Source organism: Ursus americanus, chromosome 28 (genome assembly GCF_024610735.1).
Source record: "Ursus americanus isolate L20-20 chromosome 28, mUrsAme1.1.p, whole genome shotgun sequence".
NCBI lineage: Eukaryota > Metazoa > Chordata > Mammalia > Carnivora > Ursidae > Ursus > Ursus americanus.
The window spans coordinates 34,570,317-34,592,401 of NC_142154.1; the positions used below are offsets into that span (position 1 = coordinate 34,570,317).

Genomic DNA, 22,085 nt, shown 5'->3' on the forward strand with positions numbered 1-22,085 from the left:
TCCTGGGTCTCCAGAGCCCCAAGGGGACTCTTGGAGAAGTTGAACACATTTGCCATTGTCTGGAGGACAAATAGCCATCTCTGAAGCACTTTTGGCATTTAGCGGCAAGCAGCCCCAAATGCAACCTCAAATCAACAGAAAATTCATACTGTGGTTCACAGATGGATATTATTAGCAATGCTCTATTCTGTAGTTGAGAATAATTATTTGTGATGGCGCTAAGGGCGGAACTCAGAGTGTTAACCTGAAGTGTAGCCAACTGCAAAAGCGTTCAGTCTTTTAAAAGCATTACCAGCCATCCTAGGCATTAAACAGGCTGCTTTGACTTTCGGGTGGCCCCGTGACAGTAGCTTAAGCAAGTCTACAGCAAACGATCGCCCGGGAGAAAAACACACGAGGCAACGTTTGACTCTTAAAAACTGAACACCGACAGATGGTGGTTTTAGAATTTGGTCCATGGATTGTCCGGATTTCCTAAGTTCTAGGCTGTCTCGTGGAGGAAAAAGACAGGAGTTGTGAAATGAATCGTGTGAGATGTTCTGTGAGGTTTCACTGCTGTTCTGACATGGTGAGACCCCAGGTGGGATGGGGGCTCTCAGAAAAGATCCAGAAATTGAGGGGCAGGCCTTGGATGGACTCGAGAAAGGCCTCGAGCCCTGTGCCATCAGCGCCCAGCGTTCCGCAGGGAAGTGGACATCAGTTCTGGGTCCCTCGGATCCGGCCAGATGAGCGCGGAGAAGAAATCCGGGCAAGGGTGCTGCTTCTTTCTGGCATTAGATGGTGTGGGCACATAACCTTGCAGGACAAAGTGTGCCTCTTAGCGCACGTGATCTATCCCGAGCTGAGCTTCTCTAAGTGGGATCCCAGAGCTGCCTAGACCAGAACCACAGACTAAGTTCCACCCCGGACCTCACAGATCCAATTTCTGTGAGGGAATTCTAAGCATATGAAATTTATAGGATCAGCAATCTGGAGCCACGATATTCTCTTATTGTCTAGGCTTCCGTGTCAGGGTCTCCAACAGTGCAGCCTTTCTCACCGGCCCATGGATCTCGGTGGCAGTGGGGTCATCAGCAAAATCCCCCAAGGGGTGTCCTTCCAGCACAAAGAGTGGAGTTTCTGGTTTTCCTTTTGTTCAGGAAGGTTTGTTTTTTTTTTTAAAAGATTTTATTTATTTATTCAACAGAGATAGAGACAGCCAGCGAGAGGGAACACAAGCAGGGGGAGTGGGAGAGGAAGAAGCAGGCTCATAGCAGAAGAGCCTGATGTGGGGCTCGATCCCATAACGCCGGGATTACGCCCTGAGCCGAAGGCAGACGCCTAACTGCTGTGCCACCCAGGCGCCCCCAGGAAGGTGGTATTTTTAACAAGACAGCTATCAGGTGGAAGGGACAAACTGCTAACACAAACACAACAGAGGGAGAATAAACGCGGAAGAGCTTTTGACAGAAGGTATGGAAGTGGCCTTTCTTAGAGGTCTTCAAAAGACAAGTTGCCACCCCGTCACCATTCAGGAGTTTTTAGTGTCAGTGCTCCCCCAGAATATGACACTAGCCTCCAGTCAGTCCCCTTGGCTTCAAGTCCCCAGATGCTAAGCACCCTGTAAGAGAAACGGCCAGCTTACTCACGCTCCCTTTCCGGGATGACTCACCCTAACCACACCTCTCCCCCAACAATAAAGCGGCCAGGTCTCTCCACCACCAGCTATGCCTTGGGTGGCTGAACTTAATACGGCCATTAGTGCTGAGTGGTCTCCTGTTTTCAGTCCCCACCGCACTGGCCTGTTTTTACCCCCAGTTAATATCACATCAGCCCTGTATTCTGCACTACTTCTTTCTTTTTTGAAATCCCCCAAAATGATCCTAATATTAGCATTAACACCAGCTAGGCTCCATGAGAAGGGCAGTTCAGCTGAACCGACCACATTAAAATTATGCCAGTGCTTCTGTGTCGCTATCTATTCCATTAGCTTTGACATCACACTAAAGTAGGACACCATGTTCCAAACAGACGCTGAAACAGGGACGGAGCTTTGCTGGTTAAGCGTGGAGAGAGGGTTAGAAGCCTGGCACCTGGGCTCTGAAACTTTTTAGTAAGATCCAGACTAAAATGCACCTAGAAAACTCGCAAGATTCAAAGTAGGGTATGAGGGGCGCCTGGGTGGCACAGCGGTTAAGCGTCTGCCTTTGGCTCAGGGCGTGATCCCGGTGTCGTGGGATCGAGCCCCACATCAGGCTCCTCCGCTATGAGCCTGCTTCTTCCTCTCCCACTCCCCCTGCTTGTGTTCCCTCTCTTGCTGGCTGTCTCTATCTCTGTCGAATAAATAAATAAAATCTTAAAAAAAAACAAAAAACAAAGTAGGGTATGAGCAGAACATTTTCTCAAAAAAGGGGACACCATTCCCAAGGTTCAAAGTAAGGTACGAGCAGAACATTTTTTTAAAAAGGGGGACACCATTCCTTAATGGGTTCATCCTTTCTACTCAGTTGTGCACATTCTGTGTCCGTATCTCCCTGGTACCATGTACAAAAATGACAAGCAACAACTCAAATGATAATGTTTTCTGAAATGTTTTCAGAAAATGGCCCAAGCCAGAGTGAAAAGGTAACATCATAAACTTTTGTTTGGGAAATTAAAGTTAATATCTGATGAAAAACAGAAAATCAGATTTCAGATAGGGGCATCTGGCTAGAGGACAAGCTTATCAAGGGCACGTATCGTCTTTCTCATTTTGGTACAAACGTCCCTGGTATTGGGCCTCCGTCGGAGGCAGGAACGCAACCCCGGTCCCGCTCTCAGGACAGACCAAGCACAGCAAGTGTACAAAGCACAGGGAAATTAGAATCGAAAATTCTGTCTCATCTTGCCAACATGCTAAGTCTTTATGAACCACCTGGAATGTGCTTCTCATGCTGACATTTTCTAGATCGAGCATCTGATGAAACATCTTACTACCGGTATTTTCTTTAGTCTGGTCATCTCTTACTTTAATAGAGCAGACATTACTTGAAACACAGAAAAAAAGGGGGGGTTAGAATTTGGGTGATTTCCAGAGTCCAGCCGGGCACACGCCCCGCAGAGATGCTAAGAGGAGCCTTGTTTGTACCGGCCTGATAGTCTGAGAGCCAAAGAGCACTGCTCGCTGGGTCAAGACCCAGAGCTGACCCTGGGCTCTGACATTCAATCCTTGTGTGACCCTGAATGGACAAGTCACTTCTTTCTGGGTCTACGACCTCCGCTATAAAAAGAGACTTGCACTGAGTGGTGTTCTCAGGTCTCTATAAACAGACGGGAAGGCTACCCTAAATCTAAACTTGAAAACAGGCGGAGGATGCGCTCTAATACCACCATTAGTAATACTCGGGGTGACCTTCACCAACGTTGACGAGGCGAATGAAAGAAATCTAGAACATGAATACTGCAATGGGAAGGCAAATTACTCGTAAGTGATGTGTATCTGGGACCTCCAAAAGAACAATTTTCATTTTTCAAGAAAAAGCAAATCCATTAAAATGCCTGTGTAAAAACATTAACATTTAGAAGTGTATGTAATGGAAGAAAAACTATCCACAATATAAACAAAGAATCTGATGATAAAAGGAAGATGTTTGTAAGAACTTCATTAAAAAAAAAAAGAGAGAGCTTTAAAATAGTCTCTAAGAGACATAGACTTCACTAAATGGGACTATCTTTCCTGTGGATAAAAAGGCTTAGACTTACAGAGACAGTCTCCCTAAATTAATCTATCAAACTCCCTAATCTATTAAAGGCAATGATAAACAAAACCACCTTTCAACATAACAGGACACCAAAATTCATCTGGGAAAAAAAAAAAGACAATAATAAAAGAATTATATCCCCTCCGCAAAAGAAGGCAACTGAAGACATATTAGCCACTATCACTAATATTTACCATTTACCAAGCACTTCACTGCTATGTGTCAGGCACTTTGTTAAGTAAGCATCTCGATTCTCTTACTTGCTCATCACAGTCCAAGTTAAATATTATTGTCCCAATTTACAGAAACTAAAGCTTGGATAGAAAAGTAACTTGCCCAAGGGGCACAGAGCTAGTCAGTGATGGAGCCTAGAAAGAACCCAGAAAAAGATCCCATTACATTATGGGTATTAGGTTTATGATTGAACTCAGTGGAAAATAATTACGGAAGTCTTTCGCTCGCTGGATCCTTACATGAAAATAAATTCCAAAAAAATAAAAAATAAATTCCAAGTAGATAAAAAATTTAAACCAAAGAGGAAGAGGAAGAGAAGGGGAAAAAGAAGGGGGAAGAGATGTGGAAGGAAGAAGCCGTAAAAGCATTAGAAGAAAACACAGGTAAAAACGATTTATGATCTTGGAATGGAGCTAAGCAAGATACAAAACTCAGAATCCATTTTTAAAAAATGATAAATTTGGCTACATTAAGAATGTAAACTTCTGATATAAAACTACTATATTCAAAGTCAAAAAACAAACTGTTAACTGTGACATATGACAGGGAAAATTTCCTTAAACTTCCCAAGAATTTCTAACTAGTAAGAAAAAGACCACAACCCAAAAGCAAGCAAAAGCAATACAAATGTGTCAGTAAATGTAAGAAAGCGTCCGGCACCTGGGTGCTCAGTCAGCTGGGCGTCTGCCTTGGGCTCAGGCCCTGACCCCGGGGTCTCGGGGTCTCGGGGTCTCGGGGTCTCACTCCCAGCCCCACATCGGGCTCCCAGCGGGGAACCCGCTCCTCCCTCTCCCTCTGCCCCTCCCCGCTGCTCGTGCACCCGCCAGCACACACTCTAATAAGATCTTAAAAAACAAAGTGTCAACCTCATTCATAAAAAAGGAACACTAATCAAAAGCACGAAATACTATTTTTCATTAAGCACCTTGGCAAAAACGAAATGGTTAGGTAAAATCTGATGTCGATAATAGTGTAGGTAGATGAAGGCGATTTAATGACTTTTATCAAAATTTTAAATACTCAGCCACCGAACCAGAAATTCCAGCGCTAGGAATGCCTTTGTTCTATGAATCCAGAATATAAGGACGTTCACTGAAGCATTATTTAGAATACCAATAAAATGAAAACCCAGAAGCCCAACAACAAGGTCTGGTTAAATAACTGCTAAGCCCACTCATAGAATTAAATCTATAAAGTTGTTCAAAGAAAAAAAAACTATACATACCCATACAAAAAGCCTAAGATATATTAAACCAAAAGGAGAAAAAACATATATATACATACAGAAAAGTTCTGGGAAGCTACTCGAAAAAACTAGTAAACAGTGATTGCCCTCTTCAGAGTCCAAACGGGGGGCAGGTACGGATGGGAAGGGCATTGGGCTTTTTGTTTTTTATTATTTGAGTTCTTCTTTACTATCTGAAATTTTTCCCCAGGCACATATAACTTTGACAACTCTTTTTTAAATGAATTCAACAAAAGATCATCTCCACTAAGGCACACTGAACAATAAAGACACGAACTTCAAGGCAGGATTTTTTTTTCAAACATTTACTGAACACAAACACCATTTTTTTTCCTTTTACACAGCAATATTGTTAGTTTCAAATTAGCTGGGCTATTAGGACTGTCAATTGCCACGAAATTAAAAATGATTCTACATGTCAAACTCAACTAGAAAATGTCATGCAATATATAAATCACTAACAGACCTCTGGTGCAGTCAGCAAGTTCACTATGTTTATTAAAGTCACGTAAATGGTTTGACAAAAGTGCACAATAGAATGACATCACTGGTTCGTTATAAATCACAGTGAGTTCCTAGAATACAACAAGGTCGGTTTTCTACACGGAGGATTACAGGATGGGGTGAATATTATAAAGGACAGGATCTTTTCAACACATCAGGGCCAGTCAGATTTTACTCCCCAACTACGTACCTCTGAAAAGATTGGTTAGCAAAGCTGAGGGGTTTTCCTCATCTTTTCTCCTCTACCAATTACTAATAAGCCACAACAAAAAAAGCCATGCACAAATTTTTACACCACCTGATAAAAAACAGATACAAAACCTTGTTTTACGTCATCATGTGGCAAAGCTTGCATCTTCGCTCCTTCATTTTTCTGATTGGGCCACTCATCACATGACTCACCCCTAAATGAAAAGCTGTTAATAATTTAGCAATACTCACCCCTGCACACACATCAAGATACGCTCCCCGTAACCATCAAGTCGGTGTCCCTTCCCTGCACATTAACACAAATGAACACACCACAAACCTAGGACTAAAGACCACATTTACTTTACAGTTTTAAAAATGAATACATCTATCATCACTATCAGTGTATTTATGTCAGATCCCGTATTTGGGAGAGGGGATGCTGTACATACAACCCAGCCCATCTGAGGATTTTGGCGCATCTGCCAGAAACGTATGAGAAAGCCCTGCGATGTGCCATACGTAACCAGGAGCTTTCTACCCCAGAGAGGGTATGCAGAGCAGAGCCGTGCGTTTTCAGAGTAGGAATAAACACACAGCTTAACAGCTTATGGGCCAGTAACTTTTCACAGAGCAAAAGGCAGAGTTTTGTTTTCTTTAATCCATTTCAATGTTACAGCATAGTCAGTGAGGAAAACAGAATAGTCATCTGTACATAGATATATCTGGCTAGCCGAAAAAGGAACATTTAAGATTTTTACAGAAAATCTACCATAAAAACAAGTCCTCTACTATACTCTAACCCATCTACTCACTAGTTCAATCACTGGCTGCTTCTAAACCCGGCGAACTGTAACCCGAGGTCCAGCAACTCCCTCCTCACCCCGCCCCATTCCAAAACAGAAATGCTTCTGCGTGAATAATCCACAATGGTCTTATCCATAAAGTAGCTGCCTCAAACTACAGTGGAGACTGGGGACAGGGTGGTGTTCCCTTGGGATTTGAATTTTTAAAAATACTCACCAAACGCAGAGTTGATACTTAGAGAGCTGCTGCCCCCGAATCATGTTACCTCAAACAGTGCTATCGTACCTAAGTTTCTCTTAATCATCAGTTATTAATCAACTACTAGTATAATGAAACAAAACGCTTCCCGGAAACGAGCAAGACCAAAGCTTGCTTTTTGGTTGGTTTGTTGGAAGTCCCCACAGCAAAGAACCGTAAGGTAGTTGGGCTGTGGCCTGCTACAGCCATGCAGGGTAGACTGGAAGAAACTATGTTGTACCAGCGTCCTTACATCGAAACCTCCCCCTTCTTTGTCGAGGGGATGGATTGGCTCCCATTCCTTGAGTCACACAGTTATGCAAATTCAAGAGTTCAATTTCGCCAACTCCATTAAAAGCGTAAAAGCCACCGCAGTCTCACACGGTTTACCCAAGTACTCACCCACCCGGGCCTCCAGGTCAGCCAGATTTGTAGGACAATTACTGAGCAAGACAAAGAAGTTTTGACTGAATTTGTAATTATCGTCAAGGAAGACTTACAATCCGAAGCCTATTTCTACCAGTAATAAACAGAACGTGACAAAAGTGGCTGGAAATGGAGACAGCCTAGAGTGCTCAGTGAGCGGAGATGCAGACCTATTATCTTTCCTATCGATTTATTTTCCTTAAAACACCCGCACACGCGCACACACACAAAACGAAACAAAGAAAACCTTAAGCTTGGGAAGGATTTGGCTAAACACATTTAAAATAATTCTACCACAACAAATAAAAAACAGGCATGTAGATCACTTGTTTCGAGAATGGTTTTATACAGATGTTTCACAATACACACTCGGATTTATTTTACAAGACAAAATTAGATCCTTAGCACAATGCACTACTATTTCTATAGTAAAAAATGTGTTACCATTAGCAGAGTTCATAGTTTATTCCACTGTCTTCAAATTCTTTCTCCAACTGTCAGCATTTCAATCGGCAGTTCTACTTTCTCCAGCATTCATCCCTTCGCAAAAACACTGTCATGAAATTTGGATGTCTCAATATGTACACAGAATCATTATCTTCATTTTATAAATAAGCAATATCTAAAAGAGCGCTGGTCCTGGGTAGCCAAAGGGATGAAATGGTTTTTCAAACATGCAACATTATCTGATATTTTAAGTTCTGGTGTTTAAAAATCATACACATTAATAATGGAACCAACTGAATACCAAGTACCTTAGCCACTCCTCAAACTATCAAAGAAGCAGGCCTTGAAGTCTCAAAAACACAGGGTCTGATCTCAGCTGTGGAAAAGGCGGGATGCACTCACCTGGAGGCCACGCATTTTCTCTTTCAGGCCATGAGCGTCGCCAAAAGCAAGGTACAGTGTTTCCTTGATTCATACCAGGAGGAGCGAGGCCGGTAATTTTCAAATCAGGGCTCATGCAAATGCCTCCCTTTAAACCACCCTAAAAACCCTCCTTGTAAACACCTCAGGTTAGAAAAACAGAAATATATTACCATGACAGAATTTACCATCAAAACATTCCTAGCTGAAGCAAGAAGAGCACGAAGAATAACTAGAGTAGCCGTCAAAGTATCTTGTGTTCTTGGGGGGACAAGTTTTTAAGCTTCCCACCTGCCATTCCCTCCCACCCTTCGAATGATTTCACTTCGTGGGGTATCTATTTTATTTAAGGCCCTAGGTGCTAATTTTGGCTTGGTCATTGGATTTTCTACCGATCCGACTGCAATCCTTCTCTTGTACTTCACGGAACAATACGCGTACATAAAATGACCACCGAAACCATACGAGTTTGGGGGCAGGGGGCTTGTGTCTGTTCTTTTAGTTTCTATCTGATGTTACTACATAATCATAATGCTTTTCATTGAAGAAAAACGAGCTGCAGGTCTTCCCTTACAGTACCATGCACTACGAGTAGCTAAGGCATTCGTTTGGCACTAGAGAGAAAAATACAGATATAGCTAATTTTATTTTATCATTTTTAACATCGATAGGTGTGTACCCTTTACTTGAATTTCTGTGATGCTTAAAAGATAATCACAGAATACTTTTAGTCTGACAGTTACAATGCTGCCATTACAACAGAACAGAAAAAACACAGAGACCTCTGCAAAGCCTATCAGAATCCGTGACATTTTGTGGCTGAAAAACTTGCAGCTCTCACAGAAACACCTTTCAAAGGAGCATTGCGAATTATTCTTATCATCGAAACCATCTGATTTCCTATACCACACTAGTGATTTTTCTACTACTTATAAGGGACAAAGTAAAGAAAACGAAAAAATTACAACATCCTGGGTTCCTTTTCATCCGTCATAAACACCTTATTCGGGGGGCACCAACAACGCCCTCTGGAAAAGCAGTTTCCAAATTTTAAAAGAGACCACACAGGAGCAAAGGGAGAAAGGGACAAAAATAGAACGCATAACTATATTATAACAATTTGTTTCATAAGAAAACACAGCATTCATAATTTTTACATGTCTGTGAGCTGAGTCAAATGCAGACTGCTGCAATTTAGAGAAATTACATTGAAACAGAGACTTCAAAGAATTTTAGAATTTAAGCCTAAAGGCAAGTAGTCCATCGATATCCTCTGAAAAATTGCTTTAAGATTATTACTACTTTGTATATAACACCCAGCATAATGCAACAATTTCAATGGATTTAACTTTATAAATGTGTAACTATTATTAAATTAGCACATTTTCAGATTAATCTGCGGCTAAAGTTTTTGAAATCCTCCTGATGTTATAATGTGTTATGTATCACTCCACATAAATCTCGAAGAGTGAACACTACCTACAGCAGTTTGGCACGTGCGGAACACCTGGGTATCCCGTTACTTTTAATGGTCCTTTTTAGTTGTTTTTCTTCATGAGATCCTCAAAACTGCTGCAAGGATAACACGCTGACACAGGCTTAACAGAAATACTTTTGTAGGCAGTTTTTTTAAAACATTATCAACTTCAAATCATAAATGTCCCTTGTTACATAAACAAAATATTTTATACTCATTCCTTAAAAAAAAAAATACAAATGTCGAATCACTACGTTGTACACCTGAAATTGATATCATGTATCCCAATTATACTTCGGTAAGGAAGAAAAAGACACAAACGAAGAAAAAAAGAAAAAGCTAAGTGACCAATATCCAGATACCTCAGATGAGAGTTTACACCTAAACCATGTGGCTTTGTTTAAAGTGTATTTGAAATCAATAACCGTTATGAGGCAAAAAGACCCAATACAGAACTAAGGAAGGATGGGTAGGGAGGAAGGGTAGTGGAAAGAAAAGGAGAATTTATGAACACATAATTCTATTGTCTGTGATTAAAGTCCTTTACTTTTTAGCACCACATTAAACGATTTTACATATCCAGTCGCTTAATGAAATCCAACAAACTCTTCAAGAGTCCTGGGGATCTGGTCTTGGTAGTTAATGTCATTAGCCCGAACTGCTCGGGCAGCCAGGCACTTGAGACTCAACTTCATCTGAGTTTTAAGTAGTATTTCAGACACCCCAGTGGTACTTTTGTCCAGCGGGGTCTTATTCTGCTTATTTGTCATGTCAGTGTGAGCGCCAGCTTCGACCAGGCTAATGATGATAGAGTGCAAGGTTAAAAAGTCACTGATGGGCCTGTTGTACTGAACGATGATGTGAAGGGCACTGTTGCCCTCGTTGTCTACGGCATTCACCTCAGCACCGCAGTCCAGCAGCAGCTTTGTGACGAGTGCGTTCGGAAAGCTGCAGACATCGTTGGTGTGGAAATCATCAACCGGGGTGTTCGAGTTGACAGCAAGGTGCAGCAAGGTGAACCCTTCCCGAGTTCTGGGGTCGAGGTGAATCAGGTTGTAGATCTGCTTGTTAATTCTGCACTGGTCCTCTTCGCTGCACTGTGTTTTGGTGGAGATGCACACTAAATACAGAAACGTATAGAGATTACATTCGTAATTGTCCATAGCGTTGTGGACATCAGCATCTGGAATATTTTTTACTCTGTTCATACTTTGTTCTATTTCCAAAACACTGCATCTCAAAACACACTCTATGTCTGGGGCCTTCACAGTTTCATTCAAATGTATCATCTGTGAGAAAACTTGAGCAAAGCGAAGAAGATCCTTGTGGGTATTCCTGTTACCTTTCTGTCTCAGGTGCAGGGCATGCAGCCACAACTTGATGCACTGTTCGAATTCCATGTTATCCGCATAAACGGCTCCCCTGTAGATGATGGGATGGGAAACATCGATATTGTCAGCACCTAAAATCCGTTCCCGAACGATAAGGCCTTCCATGTGAAGAGCATCTCTGTCTTGCCGAATGGATTCCAGTTCCTGAGGATTCCTACATTCAGTTCTATTCCCGTAAGCGTGGATTGGCGGGAGAACCTCTTTCTCCAGAATGTTATCGCCATCTTGAAACCTCTCCAACATGGCTAAATATAAATAGTGGTACGTCTTCATGATGTCATAGTTCTCGCGGTCATTTGCAAAGGAGGCACCCAAGAGTTCCAGGGCTTCAATCCGACTTCTTCGGTCACAATCAGCGTGAGAGAGCAACAGTTCGACGACATCAGCTTTACAGCTTTCGGCAGCTACTTTTAAGGGCGTCATCCCGTGGCCGTTCACTACGATCGCAGCACGCCATTTTATCAGCTCTTTCACAATATCTATGTGGCCGGCTTCGGCTGCGAAGTGCAGGGCTGTGGCTCCGCAATGGGCTTTAGCATTGGGATCGGCTCGCTGTTCTAAAAGGTATCTGACCACGTCTGTGTGTCCCTTATATGCCGCAATCATCAGGCAGGTGTTGTCGTATTTGTTGGCGATGCTGATGTTGGCATTATTTTCAACCAAGTATTTCACAATGTCCAGTCTGCCATCAAAGCACGCTGCCCGCAGGGGGGTCGAGTTAGTTACTGTGGTGTGGTTCACGTTGGCTCCATGGCTGACGAGCAGTTTAACGACTTCAAAATGTCCCGCTCCTGCTGCACACCAAAGAGCGGTGGCACCGTCAATGACATACCTGTTCGTGGAAAGAACACACAGTCAGAAAATGGAGGCCGCATGCCCTAACATAAGTGTAAAGAATGGATTCGTTTGCACTGGCCAAGACCTCAATCTGCGGAACACGAATACAACATTAGTTTGGGTGCAAATAAAATCAGGGGACTTGTAAAGCACTCTGCATGGTACTTATACCTAGTAGAAGCTCCAGCAATGTTAGCTATTACTGTTATCGCTGAAGTATATAATCCTTAAAAAAAAAAAAAAAATCACCAACTTTCTATTTTACTTTGTATTTACTTTGCTAAGTAAATACATTTCAGAAAACACAGAGGAAATGCATGGAGGTTCGTAACTTCTTTACCACCAAGCTGATGTACTGGCTCTTAAGGAAAAACATGTTCCTCCTTCCCGGTATCCCCCGGGTACCACAGTTTCTCTGTGTCAGTAAGAAAGCTACCCCAGCCCTACATAACACTGTGTTAGAAACCGCCTTAGGAAAAAAAGTATTTAAGTGGATAATTAATTGTCCCCTAAGATTATCCAAGCTAGTCAAATCTACTTCCACTACGGCAATGAGAATGAAAAACTTCCTGCTCCGTACAATACAGGAGGACCACATAAACAAGACGCTGAGCAGAAGTCCACCGAACACGGTACATACTGTATCACTACATTTACACACCTATCTGTAGTGCCCAGTCAGGATACTGTTTACTTTTAAGAGGACTAGACAGTGGGAGGAAGCACAAAGGGAACGTTATTAAACACATATATTCACTTTGTGAAACTTTCATATGCTTTCAATTAGTTTTTCTCCATCCGTTCTACTATATGTATGTGTGTGTATGTGTATTACGGGTTTATGTATGTTCCTCAACTAAACCACTGGGGGAAAATACTAACAGCAGGAAACAATTAGCACTTTCCTAAGACCAAGTGGGCATCTTCTCTGACCTTCGGCCTATGTTTGCACTTCGTGGCTTCACAGTCACCATTTACTTACTGTCTGCTGTGCACTAGGCTTACTGCTTATAATAGAATTAGACTCTTGCTAGGAGGCCAATCTTTCCCATTTTTCTACCTTCCATTATTCCCCAACCTCAATTTTTCAATTGTTTATCCTATTACTGCCCATCAGACCTAAAAAGTATATTTTTGCTGCAGATACTTAGACATACTGTGCTTGAACCACGAAAATAAGTACACTTGCAAGTGTTAAGCAAAAAGGTCAATCAAAAGCAATATTTACTAGAGCAACTAAGTATTTATACCAAAAACCTCACTGCTGAGTGTCTCACTACACAACCTAATGTTATAACACAGGTCAAACTCTATCTCCCATGAAGTGAAAGAGTAAAATCCCCTGATAGGATATAAATATCATAGTTTAACCCCAATTAACAACACCCCCAAAACACCGTCTGCTGTTTCTGCTGAAAACAAAAGACCCACTTTATAATAATTCAAGCAGTTACTTCCTCAATTTCAAATAATGACACAAAAGTCTTCTCACTAACAAGTACCTATGGAGTTACCTACGGGAAAGGGTGTAGGACTAACTGGGAAGAGCCTTAAAGCTGTTGGAAACGTCCTAAATCTTGAAGATCTGGGTAGTGGCTACACGGGCGGATATTTAGGAAAATTACTCATCAAACTGCACACTATGCATAAAAATCAGGGAACTAGCAGAGGTCTACGTGAGAAGCAAAATCGTAAGAGCTTCTTAAAAAGAAAAAAAGCAGACTATCTTCGTGACCTTGGAGTTAATGACTATTTTTTAAACAGAATGCAAAAAAAGCGCTAATCATAGAAAAAACTGATTTACTGAAGTTCATTAAGAACTTCAATTCCTCAGGGGGCGCCTGGGTGGCACAGCGGTTAAGCGTCTGCCTTCAGCTCAGGGCGTGATCCCGGCGATCTGCGATCGAGCCCCACATCGGGCTCCTCCGCTATGAGCCTACTTCTTCCTCTCCCACTCCCCCTGCTTGTGTTCCCTCTCTCGCTGGCTGTCTCTATCTCTGTCGGATAAATAAATTAAAAAAAAAAAAAAAAGAAGAAGAACTTCAATTCATCAAAAGATATTATGAAGAAAGTGAATATGCAATCCACTCACTGGAAGAAGACATTTACATTAAATGTTATTTGACAAATCAATAAGAAAAAGACAAACAACCCAACTAAAAAATGGGTGAAAAGACTAAACAAGTATACTTCACAAGAGAAGATATTCAAGTAACCAATAAACATATGAAAAGATGTTCAAGATAACTACTGGAGAGGGAAATGCAAACTAAAATCATGAGCTACTAATACAGAGCCACCAGAATAGCTAAAATTAGTAAGACTGACATGACAATACTAAGTGTTGGCCAGGATGTGAAGCAACTCAAACTCTCATTGCTGGTAGGAATGTAATTTGTTTCAACTACTTTCGGGAAAACTGTTTAGCAATAACTCTTAAAGTTAAACATACACCAACCCCATGACCCAGCAATTCCACTCTTCGGCATATACTGAGAAGAGGTGAACGCGAACACCCACCAGGGAAGACGTATACATAAAAATGTCCATAGCAGCTTTATCCGTAATAGTCAAACACTGGAATAAATAAAAAAACTAAAATACCTGTGCACAGGATAACTACGTTGCCATATAGTCATACAATGGACTACTACAAAGCACCAAAAAAAAAAAAAAAAACCCTACTGATACGCACAACTGCACAGATGAATCTCGTAGACAATGCGTTAAGCAAAAAAAAAGCCAGACAGAGAAGAGCATACTGTATGATTACCTTCGTAGGAAGTTCAAGTATAGACAAAACTAATCTACGGTGATAGAGGTCAGAATAATCATTACTTCTGGGAAGGGAAAGGAGAGGAACTGACTGAGAAGGGGCACAAGGGAAACTCTGAGTGATAAAAATATTCTGTATATTGATTTGGAGGTGTTGACATGGATGTAAACATATAAAATTTTATCACATCGTACACTTAAAATTTATGCACCTTACCAGATGTGATACCTTAACTAAAAGTAGTCATGATTAAAAACAAAAATGAGACACAAAGAAAAACAGTTTAAATGAACATAAATAGCTAATAAATGTCTTCAATGTGCCAAGCACTCATTGCATTAAGTGCTCAATATGCAATATATCTCATTTAATTCTCAAAACAACCTCCACCCGATAGCCCTATGAGGGTGACACTATTATGCTCATTTTACAGATACATAACTAAAATGTTTACATGAGATTAAAATACAAAAGTACTCTAGTACATAGTACTCTATGTAGTAAGGTAACTTAATACATGTCATTGTTCCAAACAGTTTCAATTTAAAAAGCATTTTTTCAAAAAAAGAAAAAAATAAAAAGCATTTTTTTCAAACTCATAGTAATCTATCAAAAATACATAGTTAATATATAGTTCCATTTACATAGTTAAGTGTTTCCTTGCACTTTAAAAACCTGAAATTACTATATGCCAGGAACATGAACCCAAACCATGTAAAACTCAAAAATTTTACATTTAAATAGGCATTCACATATATTACTTTTAACTCTCACAATAACCATAAAACATAAATATGACTCCCATTTTAAAGATGAAAAAAAGAGACAAAAAGTGATTAAAATATTTTTCTCACCTCAGATTTCCCAGAATTAATGATGTCGGAGTAAAAATTAAATTACAAGTATATATTTCACTTCGTTTTTCTAACACTTTAATACTTTTCGTGGGGTAGCCTAATCATTTCCATTTTTCCATATAGTGATGTGACAGGAGCCTCAACAAAGTTTCAATTATCTATTTTTATTGAGGCAATTAAAATTTTTAAGCAGTTCAGACAAAAATATTCACTGCAGAATGTATTAGAAAATGACTAGTCCTTCAGAAGCATTAGCCTTAGCAAATTTTGAATTTCTACATCTGAACAAAAACATTACACAGATACAGGGAATTATAAGCCTAAAATCTATGACATTCCTTTGTCCACAGACTTCAGCTGAAATAATGAGCACAGACTTCCTCAAAACAACATACCAAACACGTTTATAACAGAAAATAAAAATACGATAAAAATAATGCAATATGTACTTAGTCCCTATGGGAGAAGTACTATAAAACAATGATCTTTCTAGACTCAGTCCAAAATTGCAATGCAAACTCTCTACTATGAATTTCATCTTAAAAATCAAGAAACCGGGGAGTGCCTGGGTAGCTCAGTTGGTTAAGCATCTGACTTTTTTTTAAGATTTTATTTATTTATTTGAGATAGAGCGAGAGAGTGAGAGAGAAAGGGGGGGAGGGGGGACGGGCCGAGGGAGAAGGAGAAGCAGGCTCTCCACTGAGTAGGGCTCCATCTCAGGGTGGGGAGAAGAGCCTTGCGCGGGGCTCCAGGCTCGGTGCACAGTCTACTTGAGATTCTCTGTCTCCCCCTCTCCGTTTGCCCCTCCCCCCAACACACGCAGGCAAGAGCTCCTGCGCACTCTCTCTAAATAAGTAAAATCTTTAAACAACAACAAAAAATCAAGAAACCGTTGGCTCAGCTGGTGCAGTGTGTGACTCTCGATCTCAGAGCCATTAGTTTGAGTCCCACGTTGGGGGTAGAGATTACATTAAAAAATAATAAAATAAATAAAATAAACTATAATCTGATATTCACCTTTTTAAACAAAATACACACATCAGATGATGGAAACCTTTGACAACAAAAGATAATATTTCTGATCACAAAACTAAGCTCAAACTATTTCCTGGTTCAATTTAAAATAAAAATGTCTGGTCAAGTACTTGAAATGGAAATAAAAATTCATTAAATGTAAACGGTCAACACTTTCTTTTACCCAAAGTCCTTAAAATCATTTATTAGATCACATGCAGTTTCTTGAAATATATACTGTGTGGCAATGACGTTTAAACGAAGCCAACTGATGATGTGCCCCTCATGCCTGTCCTCTAACTGAATATTGAAAGTATTAGTACTAGGGCCAACTTGAAAAGAGAACTCAACAAAAAACCTCAGAACTCCCAGAGGTCCTGTTCTCCTTCCCATCCCTGTCAGCAAACCTCTTTTAGGACAAGGGTTCCCCCCCAAACTCTGGCACAGAGCTGTCAGGCCCTAGGAACTCAGGCCAGCACACTATTCCATGGTCACAGGACACCTCGCCTTTGTTCTTTTCCATTTCTGTAACATTCTTTTTTTTTTTTTTTAAGATTTTATTTATTTATTCGACAGAGATAGAGACAGCCAGCGAGAGAGGGAACACAAGCAGGGGGAGTGGGAGAGGAAGAAGCAGGCTCATAGCGGAGGAGCCTGATGTGGGGCTCGATCCCATAACGCCAGGATCATGCCCTGAGCCGAAGGCAGACGCTTAACCGCTGTGCCACCCAGGCGCCCCCATTTCTGTAACATTCTTAACAGTTTCCCATTCTCCAACTAAGGTTCTTTCATTTCTAAGTGAAATCAATGTGATTTTTCTTGCCCACTCATCTGTCAATTTTAGTCTTCACATATTAACCCATAAGTAAAATAATCTCAAATGTTACTCTTAAAAATATGAACTAAGGCTCAAATATCACCATGGGGCTTGATCTAGATAGGTAGTCCCTTCCTCCCTTGAGAATCTGCTACTAATCCACTTGAGTTTCGTACGGTACAATAGAAATTTTTAGGCAGAACACAGACATTTACAAAATTTTTAATAAGCTATTCATTTTAATGTCTTTCGCTCTCTCTCATACACACAAAACACACAATATCAAACCCATAATTATACAGGTAACTGTTGCTTAGGATGAAGCCAAGAAGTAAAATTTTTTTTTTAATATTAGGCAAATAACAGGATAGGTAATCAACAATTTGACAAAAAATTGTGAAGATGGTACATAAGTGACTAAAAACTAGGAAACACTGAAAATAAAAATAAAAAAGTAAAGGGGGATTTAGCTAAGTACCTCTCAAAAAGCCAGCCCCCAAGAGGTGAGTGAGCTTCATACTGTTAACACCTCATCCAGACTATTTTCACAATGTCTGGAATGAGAGCAAAGTGAAATCATGACATTTGCAAATAACACTCTTTTTATCTAGTTCTGAAATGCCAAAATGACTGGAATAAACTGCAAAATATCAGAGTGGTTGGAGTGGGCAGAAAGGTGGCCATGAACTTCAATTCTCTCTTGTTAATTAACTGGCAAGCTCCTCAAAAAAGGGAGAAACCTTACATTTTTTTCTGTATTCTCCACAGAAGGTGTAATAGGGCTAGCCCCATCACAGGCATTTAATAAATAAAATTCTCCACTACCTTTACAAAGCAGCTAGTAAATTCGTAATTGTAATAATCCATAAACAAAAAACATAGATGGAAGACTGCTCAGCCAAAATCACAAGACTGAACCCTCTGCAACTGCAGTCTCCCCAATGGGGGACTCTTGATATTTTACACAACAATCATCAAAATCTGGCCTCCCCCCAAGTCCAGTCTCCCACAATCTCTTTCTTAATTTCCCCAGCTTGAATCCCTTCCTACAACCACACTGAAACACTTGTCACTACAAGTTCGCCATGCTGTTGCCCCTCTTCTTCACTTCCTTTAAAACCCAAACTCAAGCATCACCTCACCAGGGGAGCCTTCCCTGATTCTCCCAGGCAAAGCTGAGCACCTCCCCCTCCCATACTCCCTCAGTAGTCCAACAGACTTCTAAAACTCTAAATGGCATGGCAGCAGCAATTACTCATTTATATATCTATTTCTCTGTCTCCCCCGCTAAACTGCGGGAACAGGATGGTACTCACCTCTGCATACCCAAGCCCTACCACACAGCCCAGCACACAGCAGTTCAGTTAAGTGTTTGCCTACTAAACCCTTTAATTTCACTGCCCAGTGCAGAATACTGGGCAAGTATATAGGCCAATGCTATGTTTCTAGTCATTTCTAGTAATTTCAGATTCTTTTAATTCCATCTCAAAAGACCTTTCTGTTTGATGGCAAAAAAAGACAGCAATAAGCAAAGCCTTTCCAAATGCTTTAGGAAATTATTTTTTCACCACTATCCTCCCCTCATCCAAAAAGACCTCAGCAAGCTCCTTAGCTGCGATGTTCCTAGCAGCTGTTATTGACATTCGTATCTCAATGAATGTATGTGCCTATACAACTGGAATGGTGCTGGAAGTTCAGGGGTCATTCTGTGTCACTCCTTGTCTGCGTATAGGAAAGGCTGTGGGGAATGCAGGGAGTTCCAGAAAGGACACAGAAGCCAGTAAGGGAAAGCAAACATGAATCAGGTTGCCATCTTTAATCAACAGGAAAAAGACCATCTCCTTGATGTCTAGGGAGCTGGTACCGGAGATTAACCACCAACATGGACTATCATTTCATTAAAATGTAATGCTCTAAAATATTTTCCTCTCATCTAAAAATATCTTCCTCTCATCTTTTATTATTTCAACCTAAAAAAAAACAAAACAAAACAAAATTCAACAATGCCCTAGTCATCTTCAAGAAGCGCTTTTTCAATGAGGTTTTAACCAAGCAGTTTTCAATCACCAAAACTAAAGATACATATCTTTATGCCTGGACCAACCACATCTACTTCAAATAGAAGAAAATGCTAGAATAGCTTATGTACTGGCACAAAAGTCAACAAAAACAAACGCAATCAATGAAGTTTGAATCTGAAAAACACTTTATAATAATCCAGCACAGCAAAGATGTCACACCTGCCAATTTGTGTTAAACATTATCATTCCCCCAAAATATGTACAATTAAACCTAAGAAGCAAATTTTAACTACGACAATATGAATTTTTGAACTCCCCACCTCGAATAACATGAACTATCAAGTTTCCCCACGATATCACAAGGTAACATGTATTAACAATGGCATTATCTCCTATACCACGTTCAAGGCCATTTTTGCAGCCAACCTATCTACCCCGAGCTATGTGGAAGATTCAGAATCATGTCTAGGGATGTCTGGCTGCCTGACGATCCCTCAAGAGGCTAGAGTTCTAGGGGCTTAGTTTGACATTAAGCCCCCCGCAACCCGTCTGAAGGGACCACTCACTTGAAGGAATAAAAACTGGATGACCAAATAAGTCATCAAACAGAGGTCTTCGATGTGAATTGCTGACCGCGTTAATTTCTGATCTCGCTTACAACCCCAATACTCATGAAGGTAAAACCCGGGAAGGTGCGCCTCCTCCATACTACTTGCTCACGGACTCTCTCGTGGAGAAGAATACCCAGTAGATATCAAGACAGAGGGTGTGGCTATTTACCCACAGAGGCAATAAGGGGTAGGGGCCGGTGAGGATGAGCAGAAAACCACGGGATGAAGTATTAGCCCTGAAGGCGAAGTGGGCATTCATGCGGCAGGAAGATGCACAAAAAAAGGAAGAAGCGATACCTCTATGGAGAGAGAGTGAAGGAGAGGAGCACCTGTGAAGCGGTGGCTCCGCGCTCTGGGAGAGAGGTTGGGAGGTACCTACCCGTCGAAGCGGACGGTGCCGGTCTGCTGAGTCTGCACCCGGTAATGTTCTAACAGCAAGCGCACCACCTTGGCGTGCCCATTGCGGGCTGCGATGATGAGGGGCGTGGAGCGCTGCCCTCCCTGCTGGCTGACATAGCCCAGCAGATAGCGGATGTCGCTTTCAGACCGGTTGAGAAGCAAGGCGGCCAGGGTCAGCACCTTGCCCTCGCTGGCCGCCTTGTATACATAGCCAGCCAGGCCCTCCATGGCCGCCGCCAACTCCAACACCCGTTTGGTCGCCACCGCTGCTGCTGCCTTGCGCCCCCGGAGGCCGCGTTCGCCAGAGCTTCAAACCTGGGCCCTCACAGCCCATTCAACAGGGCGCCGTCGCCGCCGCCGCGCCCAGGCAGCAGCGCGGCCCGGGGAGGGCGGAGACGCAGAGGTGGCCGAATGCCGCAGGGGGCACGTCCGCGACCCGGCCCGGGCAGGGAGGAGGGCGGTCAGGGCCGCCTCCGAGGCCCCAGTCGTCGGCCCTGGGCCGAGGGGATCTCCATGGCGGCCGCCGCCCCGGGCCTCAGGCCGGACCCCTCCTTCCTGCGGGCTGCGACAGGCGCGTGCCCGAGCTACGGGTCGCCGGTGAGGTCCCAAGAGGACCGCACGCGCCCCGGATGGCGAATGCTGGGCGCGTCTCCCCCGCCCCGGCCCGCCGGGCCTAAGGCCTGAAAACTGCCTCGGCCTCCGCCTCCGCTCTGCGTCCTCCCCAGTTGGAGGAAACCCGCAGGTCCTCGCCCACCAGAGCTCCGAAGCGCCAGACGCTGCCGATGGCTTCGCAGCTCCACGCCTGGGGGCCTCCGGAGCGAGGCGGAACGCTCCCGCAGCAGCAGCCCCCGAACTCGGGGCGGGCAGGAAGGCGCGCCTCCGCAGACTGGGCCGGGAGGGGGAGGGTGCGAGCGGGAGGAACGGTTAAGCAGGGTGTCTCCTCCAAAGCTGCCCGGCCGGCAAACGAGGCCTTGGTGAAGAAAGGTTCTCCTGCGCGAAGTTGGCCCACCCCCTTTTCGGGCCTGAATGTCCTCGGTGCCCTTGACGCCTGGACTGTGCTCCTCCCCCACACGGCCGGGGGGCGGGGGGCTCCCCAGGCTGGGAGGGGGCCAGAGTCCGGGACCTGAGGCGATAGCACGGCTGGGCCCGGGGGCCCGCCCCATTTTACCATAGACGGTGCGGGACTCCTCTGTGCCCTGATTGCAGGGCCCAGGGAGGGGGTTGCACGCACCGGACAGGGTCCATTTTAAGAAAAGGGCAGCGTCTCTGAGCCCCTGAAACGTGGGAGGACTTGAGGGCTGGCACCAGGCTCGGAGAAGGGTTTGGAATTCCGGCCTAGCCTCCCTGGAGAGAGGGGGGTCAAGTGTGGGAGAAGGGGTGGGGGGAGCTGCTCCCGCCGTGGAAGGGGGCCAGGTGTCTGGAAGGAAGGCGAGGTCTGTATTCAGACAGGCCAGGACTCTGATCCTAAGCCTGACGGAACCTCCCTTTTCTCACGTACCTCTCAAGACGGTTCGGGCTTGAAGAGCTCATTTATCTAACGAATACTAGAGATCTACGTGCCAGGCTCTGCTTGGCACTAGACATTCGGTGATAGACAAGATAGACACGGCGCCTTCCCTTCTGGGGCTTGTGTTGTGAGAAGCACAGACAATAAAC

General features: G+C 42.9%; 1 protein-coding gene across 1 annotated transcript; it reads right to left on the bottom strand.

Moving 5' to 3' along the window:
• Nucleotides 1-5,671: 5,671 nt before the first annotated feature.
• FEM1B (fem-1 homolog B) lies at nucleotides 5,672-21,333 on the bottom strand. Its single transcript, XM_045810703.2, has 2 exons — nucleotides 20,410-21,333; nucleotides 5,672-11,929 (listed from the first exon to the last, which is right to left on the bottom strand). Exons 1-2 carry the CDS (start codon nucleotides 20,655-20,657, stop codon nucleotides 10,294-10,296), a joined length of 1,884 nt encoding a protein of 627 aa, XP_045666659.1. The 5' UTR covers nucleotides 20,658-21,333; the 3' UTR covers nucleotides 5,672-10,293.
• Between the last annotated feature and the right edge of the window lie 752 nt (nucleotides 21,334-22,085).

Bases quoted from the DNA above. Each gene is read 5' to 3' on its own strand.
- FEM1B (XM_045810703.2), bottom strand. From the start codon at position 20,657: ATGGAGGGCCTGGCTGGCTATGTATACAAGGCGGCCAGCGAGGGCAAG. The intron at 11,930-20,409 runs GTAGGTACCTCC...TTCCACGAACAG, and splicing joins GGCACCGTCCGCTTCGACGG to GTATGTCATTGACGGTGCCA.